At 51.7% G+C, this 10,046-nt stretch overlaps 1 protein-coding gene across 1 annotated transcript in view; it reads left to right on the forward strand.

Moving 5' to 3' along the window:
* The window catches only part of Fam188b (family with sequence similarity 188, member B), a 90,217-nt gene that overhangs the window by 70,226 nt on the left and 9,945 nt on the right, over positions 1-10,046 (forward strand). The window contains exons 14-16 of the mRNA XM_013035127.1: positions 6,498-6,561; positions 9,301-9,462; positions 9,721-9,784. Of these exons, the coding sequence (XP_012890581.1) occupies positions 6,498-6,561; positions 9,301-9,462; positions 9,721-9,784 (290 nt within the window). The remainder of the gene's footprint in view (positions 1-6,497; positions 6,562-9,300; positions 9,463-9,720; positions 9,785-10,046) is intronic.

Genomic DNA, 10,046 nt, shown 5'->3' on the forward strand with positions numbered 1-10,046 from the left:
CGAACACACAGGTAGTCACATAGAAGCACACATGTATACACATACAGATGTGGGCACACAGGTACACATGTTACATACAGGTGTGGGCACATAGGCAGACACATAGAGGTGATGTGCGCACAGGCATGCGCACATAGGCACATGTGCACGCATACAGACATAAGCACATAGGCAGATGTAGGCACACATGTACACAAATACAAATGTGAACACACAGGCGCATGTGTATACAAATACAGATGTGGGCACACAGGCAGACACATAGAGGCACACACAGGCTGATAGACAAACATATATATACAGATATGAACTCACAGGCAGACACAGTTACATGTGCTCAAATACAAATGTGAACATACAAGCAGACACAGGCCTACATGTACACAGGTGCCATTAGCTGTCTCCAGACTAAGAGCCTTCTTTGGGCCCTGTGTGAAGATAATTTGTGGCCCATGGGACAGCCTGGATCTCAGCTTCCCAAAGGACTCAAATGGAGGTCCTGTAGGCTTGGCTTTGTCTTAGCCCCACAGTTCTCCCTGTCCCCCCACCCCCATCTTTACAGGACAAGCCCATGAGCAGTGCCAGTAAAGGCAGTCACAATGCCTAGCGTTCTGTGTGCTAGATCTTTGTTCTCTGCCTAGATGCTCATCTTTGTCCCCATCACCCTATGAAGGGGTCCCTGTGGTCATCTGTGCAGAGGTAAATAGTCTGCCTTTTATAAGAACTGGCAGCTGGGGGATTCTTGGTTGGCTGTTTATGGAGCCAAGCTTGAGAGTGATAACAGGTGTCAGTGTCCTCTAGCCTAGAGCTTCTTTCCCGGGAAGTGGGTTGAGGACTCCTGCCTCCTGAGATGGGCTGTGCCTGGCATGACCCTTTGAGTGGTGGCCGCTACTCTGTGTTGCTGCCTGCTTTAGGCTTGTCTTGGTACCCTGAGGGGAGGTCATAGGCCTCCTTCGTAGGCACATTCTTGGGGACATGGTGATGCTCACACAGGTCCTTCTGTGAGGTGCTTGTTCTTGGCAGGCCCTTTCTGAGCAGAGGTGGGTCCTGAGCACCGAGTGCCATTGCTTGGAGGGGCCCAAGGAGGGCTAAGTGGTAGGACCAGGCTCTGACTTAGATGATCAGTGGAGAGGTGACCCTGAAGACACCTCTTTCTGATCTGGTCAGGTAACAGAAAATGTTCATTAGATGGAAGGCTTCTAGTAAGTGCAGCTTGAGCCACATGTTCCCAGGGGGCTGAGATCTCACTTGTGCTGACCCCACCCCACCACTGTCCAGGTAGACGTAGACTGGAGTAACAACAGGACTGGGGGCAGCTGAGAGGTCAGATCCCTTGTCCCTGAAACAACCTCATAGTGTCATTGCAGTGAAGGGCTTAGCTGACAACAACACTATCTGTGGGCCTAGTCTGAGTCCCTGCCTCCTTCCTTGCACGTCAGGGGACAGATGCTGTTCAGTTGTTTGCCAGCTTATAAGGAAAAGTGTAAAGTGAGGTCCAAACAATCTGCGACAGGCCGGGTGCTGGATGGACTGCTGTGCTCCAAGATCAGAATGGGCCACATTTATGGGTTGCCAGACATGGCAAGGCATGGTGAATGCCCACAGGGTCAGCTGAGGGCTATCATTATGTCCACAAACACTAAGCCTAAGCTGGAGGAGAGAGGCCCTCATAGTGCAGCTAAGAACAGGAATCAGGCCCAGGTTTCAGGGGGTCTCTTGTGACCCTTGATCCCCTTGTATTATGTATAGCACCGCTCACCTCAGAACTATATACTTTCCATGAAGAGGACAGGCCTGGGAGGAGGGAAGGTTCTATGCCAGACTAGCCTCAGCTAGGGGTGGGCTGATTCCCTCTTCCTTTTCATGCCTCCTGGGGTCCAGCTTCTGAAACTACTCTGCAGGATGTCCTCATTCCCACTTTCCCTCACCATGTGTGGTATATTTGCTCTGCATTTGTACAATCTAGAGCTTGGGTCTGGCACCAGGAACGAGACAGACATGACATGATCTGGTCCTGAAAGACTGCTGCCTGGAGGGTGGAGACAGGCACATGAGGATGGATTGGTGCACACCTTCGGGCAAAGAGGGGTGTCTTCATGGATGAGGAGATGTTTAGCAGGGCTCTAAAGGAAAGCCAGAAGGGTTTTGACAGCCAACAGGAACAGCATGACACAGACTACTATAGGGGTTAGCTGCCCAGGGTCTGGTCAGGGATGAAGGTATAAGTGGGAGGTAGCCTGGCTTTGAAGCAGTAAAGACTTGTAGTTCAGCTAGGTCCCATTTCTCCACCCTGAGAAGCCTCTGCCAAGCTCTCCCTGCATCCTGGGCCCCCTGCCCTCCCTCTTCGTCCTGCCTGGAGAGGTGAGAACTCTGCAGTACACAGCCTTTTCCAGGGTCTGCTCTCCTGTGGCCTTAACCCTGTGAGGTGGCTGCTGCTGTCCACATCACATCACACAGTGTTATGCCAAGGTCGCAGGACCCCCACCAAGAAGACCACCGAGAGTCAGACTCTACAGCTGTTTTATTTAAACGGGCTGCAGCTTGGGCCTTGCCCTACACTCCAACACAGCAGAGCCCAGGAGGAGAGCCCTGAGCTAAGGATTTGCAGGTCTTACAAGGGCACATAACCAGGTGGTTTAGCATCACGTGTTGCTCTGCTCGGAAACAAGCAACAAATGGTCACTGCCTCAAATACTCTAACCTTTCAACAGCACAGGTATCCTCTGACACAGAGAGTCCTCTGACTCGCCCCCTCCCTCCCAGCTTTCCTTTAATACCCACTCTTCCTAAGTCCTTTTCAGGAATTCATAGCTCTGTTTCTTACTCTTGGAGGTCATGGAGCTTTTGCTGTGACAGAAATGGTTGAGGCTGCAGGAATTGTGGCCTCTCCGTCATTGTTTTCTTGTTTTTATTATTGTTATCGTAGGAAAAAGGAAATGACATTCACTGAATGCCAGATGCTTTATATAGTTTGGCCCACTCTGTTCTCATAGTTACCTATAATAGATGGGGCACCAGTGTATCCATTTTTTTCAGTGGGGAAACTGAGGCTCATAGGGGCAGCTTATAAATGATAGTGGGTTTGAGCTTGGCACTCCCTGACTTGGGAACCCAGGTTCTCAGCCATATCACAAGCTGCCCTGTCCACCACTGAGTGTCCCAAACAGTCATCAGTGCCCACCTGTGGTGGGGATGCAGCAGAGGGCGTGGCCTCCAGAAGGGTTAGACAAGAGCTAGGCTGGACACAGGCAGAACTGGTGTACCTGTGGTCAGGTGTATGAGGTGGCTGATTGGGGGTAATAACTGCCTATGTGAGGCTTGATGTCTTAAAGATCAGAGTTGGCCAAGCAATCCTGTTCCAGTCCCAAGTGGTCCCCTGAGTTTCCTCTCTCTTGGCCCTTAGCTTTGTAAATGGAGAGGTAGGCCCAGAGAGAGGCAAGGACCTCTAGCTCAGGAGTCTGTGGCCTCAGCCTCTGCTCTTAGGAAACTATCTGGAGCCCAAGGGTTCCCTGAAGAGCTATAGAGGCTGATGGAGGAGGAAAAGATGGGCAAGACCATCACTATCTACACAATGGCAGCTCTGCCCTGAGATTTCTTTTAAAGGAGGATTGAGCCTACAGCATTGGCACACAGAGCCTTACTTCTCACAGCTCCAGAGGCTATAAGTTCAAGATCCAAATTCTGTCAAGGTTGGCTCCTTCCAGGGTCTCTGTCTGTCCTGGGCCTTCATTGGACACTGTCTAGAAGTCCTCACATGTCTGCCTGTGCATGCCCTACCCTATTTAGTACTCTACTGAGTAAAATAGGACAACAGCCAGACTTATTAGGGCTCACCCTCACTTTCATTTAATCACCCTGCTAAGGACATTGTGAGGTCCTGTGTGTCAAGACTTCAATATGTGACTTTGGCATAGTTCAGCCCAGTACACCTCTCATCCTAAGACTCTTTTGTTGTGGAATGGAGACCACACAGCAGCTGCACAAGCAGCCTGGACTTGGGTCTGGTGCTGAGGGCTGACTAATGGTGAGACAGAGCAGAGGCCGTGCCGCTCTGCCCAAGAACTCCTCGCACTCAGCCCCTCAGGAGCTCCCTGGGGAGGTCTGGGCATCTTGATTTGCCAAAGTTGTAAATCTCTTAAGCTATAAGCCGCTCCTTGGCGTCTCCCAATTGCCTTGATGTGAAATACAGATGTTCCTTCTTTTTAAGATCCAAGCACACTTTAGAATTTCCCATCGTGTTTGCACCTAAGTATGCAATTACCATTTCCCCCCATTGTCCTTTCTGCCTGTCCCTCTGCTCCTAGCTGACGCAGGCTCCCGGGCCCACTGGGCGAACACGAGGCTGTGAACTCGTGAAGATCGGATGGCTTCTGAAAGCTTCGGGTGGCTCTTGGCCAGCGATGCTTATCAGTCCCCCTAGGGCTCCTTTGAGGTTATTTTCTTCTCATCAGAAGATGCTTGTATATGCCCCGGAGAACGTTTCCATCAATTCTTCTGCCTCAGCTAGCGCCAGCCGAGCACTGTGCTCAGCCATGAGTCACCTCCGCTGGCTCCTTCCCAGATCCACTGGCTGTCTCTGGTAGCCCAGCCCTGCAGCACTTGCCAGAGGACCCGAACCTCTGTGGTTCTCAGCAGGCCAGGATGGTACTGCAGCCCATCTCATGAGCACCAAACATTCCCCATTTGGCCCTGCCTATCAAAACCACAAGAAAGCATTTTCCCTCCAAGCATTACAGAGCTCGAGTTTCTAAAGTTGTCTGGGAAAAACACAGGTCAGGATATGTGTTTTAGGTCTGTGAGCACACAGTTAGATTTAAAGCCTGAATCAGGATCAGCTTCATTTATAATCCACCAAAAGGACCATAAACAATTGCTGAGCCCTTGTGACCTCTGGCCTGGTTATTGTCCTCTAGGGTATGGATATAGGAGGTGAACCTTTGCCCCTGTATCCAGGTGGTGTGCGGCCCTGTTCCAGCCAGGCCTGGAAACTAGGCTCCCTATCCTCACCCATTCCAGTGCAAAGTCTTCTCTTGCATCTGTAAAGTCAAGGTCATACTTCCTAGCAGACTGGAAACCTGGAGGTTGGTACTCATCGGCTGTAGCCCATGGCTCTTCACTGTTTGCTGGCTAGCCAGCTCTGGTGCTCTGTGTGGCTGAGGGAAGCTGCATCCCAGTGGTGGAATTTGGAGCATGGGGAGAGCCAGCACAAGGTTTTGAGACTCAGATAGGGCTACTTGCCTCCTCATGCCTAGCCCTCCTAGGTGACATTGGCCCTACCAATTTGTCCCCAGTGCTACTCAGCCTTAAAACTCTTTGCCTTGGGCTGGGAATTTCCAGGAAAGGGGCTTTTCACCTTGTTCCACTTGAGGACTCATTCCAAGGATGGAGCCACTGTGCTAACATTGGGGCAGACATGGAACTAGTGTCAGTCACCTGGGAGCTGCCCCTTGGCAGGTGAGCCCCTTTGTGGAGCCTGGCTTTCTGCCAGGGCCTGAAGGAATGCCCACTTGGTGTCAGGCAAAAGCTATGCCCGGGAGGAGTCAGTGGCTATTGCTCTAGACCTCAGGGAAGGTATGTGAGTTTTGCTATTGCCAGTAATACCACCCCACGGAGAAGGTAAGCTTTAATGAAAAGAGGTTTATTTTGGCTCACAGTTCTGAAGGTCCAAGGTGAAGGGCCAAACCTGGTGAGGGCCTTCTTCTGGCAAGGACCTGAGAGGGCATAGGGCATTGTACAGGAGTGTGTCTCCCTCTTCCTTCTCTCTCTACCCCTGCCTTCCTTCCCTCCTCCCCTCCTTCTCTCCTTTCATTATGCCACCAGGATTTAATGGTGGGACTTACCCTGCCAACCTTACCTAATCGTGGTCATTTCTCCAGTGTTCCACCTCTAAACATTGTCTGATTACTCCCTCACCACTGGGATTAAATTTTAACACATGAACCCCTGGGAAACCGCTTAGGTCATATGTAAACTATAGTAGCAGCATTACTGTCTATTTCTCCCATGTCAGTGGTGTCCATTCCTCCCATGTCACTGTCCATTTCTTTCATGTCAGTGGTATCCATTCTTCCCATGTCACTGTGTCCATTTCTCCCATGTCAGTGGTATCCATTTCTATGTCACGGTGTCTATTCCTCCCATTTCATTGACTGGCAGACTGAGTCCAGAAAAGGAAGGAGGGAATAGCGGTAGTTAGGATGTGAATTCAGAATGTAGGAGTCCTCTCCTGAGGTTATCCGCTATGTCTTGCTTGGTTCCTCATCCTCTGGTGATCCAGAGGCCTGGGGTGGCCAGAAGGAAGGCTTTTGCCCAGGGAAGACTGATTTTGGTAGAGCAGGGCTGCGTCTGGAGCCTAGAACACAGATGGCTCATGTTCCCACCAAATATGGAATCCCCATTCTGGGGCCGGAGAGGAGTGCCTGATCACCCAGAGAAACTTTTATTGGTTAGCCTTGGTTTGTAAGGTTGCTGAAGCCATTCTTTTTTGTTTTTTCTAGTGTCCGTCAGGACTTTGATGTCCCCACCAGCCACTTGATTGGAGCACATGGCTACTGCACACAGGTCAGGGGGCCTGAGTATGGAACCTGCGAAGGGAAGGTGGATGGTTCTTCCCCTTTCTCTGCCCCTTCCTTCTTCCCATCTCTGCCAGCTCCCTCCTGACAGCCTGCATATGCCCACCTCTGCTGGGCTTCACTGCTCCAGAGACTAAAAAAGAGAGCTCTGTTCACCATTTCCTTCTCTGGAGTACTTGGAGTGTACAAACCAGTGTGCTTTAGAGCACAGGGGATGCAGAAGCAGCAGAATGCAGGCCCGGTGCTGCACCATATGGCCCCAGCTGCAGGGAGTGGGGCCCTAGATCCTTACATTCACCCAGGACACTGTCTTCACCACCACCCTCTAAGTCTTTACAAATGGCATCCCATGAGGCTTTGCTGGAGGCAGGAGTGATGCCAGGAAAGGAACCTGTTTAACATTCTCGTGAGCATCAAGCCAGAAACAAAATCCCACCTGGGCTTCCATTCACCCCCTTCTCTGCACAGCAAGGCCTCTAGAGTGCAATGTGGGCCACAGGAGCAGCTGGTGCTGGATGCACAAGGGGCTCCAAAGTCATTCTTCTGCCCTGTTGAGTACTCAGTTGTCCTGCAGACCCCACTCACCTGTGTCCAGCTCTGGAAATCCACCTGGGTCCCCTGCAGAGGTGAACGGGACACCATAGCAGAGCAAGGCTGGCCATTGCCCATCTGCCCTTCTGACTTCCCAGGACATCTGGCGCACATTCTGGGTGCTAGTCTGCACCACAGACCCCCCTTTGTGGGGTGGAAAGCAGGGCTGCCTGGAACCTCTTTTGTGGAATGGAGAGCTCTGCTGCCCTGGGCTCCCATAGGGCTCTCTTTGTGGGTGGTGGAAAGTGGGGCTGCCTGTAGCCTTCCTTTATGGGGCAGAGAGCGAGGCTGCTCTGACACTCCCTTTGTAGCATGGAGAATGGGGGGCTGCTCAGGTTGGGGGTGACATCCAGTGTGGGGCTGGGGTTAGCCCTGTTCTTGCTGCACTTGCAGAATGAGCTCTGGGGTACCTTTCCTCTCTGGACTTGGAGTTCCTCTTCTGTAGATGGGACATTTGAACTAGACCAGGAATGCACATAGATTCTTGATGGATGTGTTGAAGAGCAGGCTCAAATCCAGACATATAACAGACTTTCCTAAGGAGACCACTGCCATTGGCCCAGGGACACACATCAAGTAGCAGAGCGCCAAATATTGGCTAAGCTTTGCCATGTGTGGTTTTTACACCTATGGGCGGCAGGAGGTGCATAGTGCCCCTTCTTGTGTGAACTACAGTCACAGCATTACTGTCCATTCCTCCCATGTCACCTTCCTCCAGAAGGCTTGCTACTGGGAGATGGGTTCTGAGCACATCCCCATGGAGGAGCAGGGCCTTTTTCCTGTTGCAGACCAGATGGAGACTTCCCACTGAGAACACTGTCCCCAAGGTGCAGAATCTTAGAGCAGATATTTCCTCTAACTTTATCTCTGGCTTCCTTTAGGAGGATACAATGGGGCCACTCACTTCTCCCTCCAATGGGGCCCCCTCTGCAGCCATCAGTGGAGGCTTTTACTGTCTCTGGGGCAGGGGTGCTGGTGTTAACAGGGATTTATTAACCCCGGATGTTGTTTTCACAATTTCAAGGAAAACATTCCACAAACTTTGCCCTGTAGGGCGTGGGCTATGTAAGGGCAGCTGTGGCTGTTCCTGAGGGCCAAGAAAGCCTCTGCCTGCACCTCACCAGGTGGTGACAGTTCTGGTAGGCAGGTGGCATAGACAGACTTAGCAGCCTGAGTCCTTCCAGAGGCCAGGGTGCAGTGGTCCTGGCTAGAGGAGAGGGGTGGAGGTTCAACTGTGGCACTTGCTCATAAAAAGGTCAGGGTCAGTTCCTCCCAGTCCAGATAGGAGCAGCAGAGCCCTCAGTGGTCCTCCTTGTGGGGGTTGATGCAGACTCTGCATGGTGCCAGCTCCCAGTGCAGGGTTCATGGTTGTTGCCTTGTCTGTGTGCGGCATGGGCCATAGGGCCATGGAATGCCTTAACACCCTGTCCTCCCTCTGAGCTTCTATCTTCTTGGCCCTTTACTGTCTTCCTCTGCTCTGCCTCTCCCATGATGCCCATGGTGTTGAAGTGAGGCCCCAGAATGGCCTAGCCCCAGAGTGCAGCCCTTGGTGCTGGGGGACAGATTGGGGTATTAGGGGGTTCTGGCTGTTAGGTATTACTGTGCTGGGGTAGGTGAAGGGTACTTAGGCAGTCTGGACTATTTTTATATTTTGAGGCTAAAGTCATTGCAAAATCTAAAAGTGGATTTTAAGAACTCTTAAACAATACACATAAGCGTCACTCCTCCACAAAGTAACTCTCACCCAGACACATGGCCTTGATGTCTGGGCCCTGGAGCCCTGTCATGTCCTGCATTGGGCTTGGACCACATAGCACAAACCTGACCCCTAGCCTGGATCCTGGCTTGAATATATGTAAGTTCCCCCCCTCCCCAAAATAGATACAGCACAATCTGGGGTCTAGAATAGTGTCCTGTGCAGTTGGTGCTCAGCGAATGCATGGAATAACAACTGAGTACTTAGAGTTGCTTTGATGAGAAGCTGGCAGCTTTCCCTTCAGGGCCTGTGGAAAGTTTAGTCCCCACTGCCTCTGATTTCTGTCTCTTTTCCTTCTCCACCCTCTTTCCCTGTTGCCAATGTCCCCCCTCCCCAGCTGTTCCAGGGACTTGACTCGGCTTCCCTTTCCCATATCAACAGGAACTCGTCAATCTGCTCCTGACCGGGAGGGCCGTGTCCAATGTTTTCAACGATGTGGTGGAGCTGGACTCCGGGGATGGGCGCATCACACTGCTCCGTGGCATTGCTGCACGGAGTGACGTTGGCTTCTTATCTCTCTTTGAGCACTACAACGTATGCCAGGTACCTACCTGCTCACCCTCTTCCAGACCCCAGGAGCCCAGCTCCCAGGGCCCATAAGATGGGGAGACATAGAGCTAGACTCCAGATTCCGAGCCAGCCAGACTACAGGTCCAGCCTGAATACAGGGGGGCTAGGGGAAGTGCGATGGTGGACATGGACATGGACACCTAATCAGACCCAAAGCCAACTGATACTGAGTCCTGTGAAGGCTGGTCAGAAAGGTTTTGGTGGGGTGGGGCTCAGTATGACCATTGTCAGAGAGGACTGTCGCAGAGTGGGGTGGTGATGATGGTGGTGGTGGTGAGGGCAGCGGGGGTGTCGAGTACCAGGATCTTGCCCAGGCAGAGGAACTCGACATCTTATGCCTTTGATTAGTTTCTTAGGGTAGCTGGAACAGAACTGCAGGATGAAAATTTACACAGAAGCATACTGTGTCATAATTCTGAGTTCAAGGTCTGAGTTCGAGGTGCCAATAATGCCCTACATCGGGCTGGGAAGGTGGCTCAGTGGTAGAGCACTTGCCTTGCATGCATGAGGCCCTGGGTTCGATTCCTCAGCACCACATAAGCAAAAAGAAAAAAGCC

Source organism: Dipodomys ordii, unplaced genomic scaffold (assembly GCF_000151885.1).
Source record: "Dipodomys ordii isolate 6190 unplaced genomic scaffold, Dord_2.0 Scaffold205, whole genome shotgun sequence".
NCBI lineage: Eukaryota > Metazoa > Chordata > Mammalia > Rodentia > Heteromyidae > Dipodomys > Dipodomys ordii.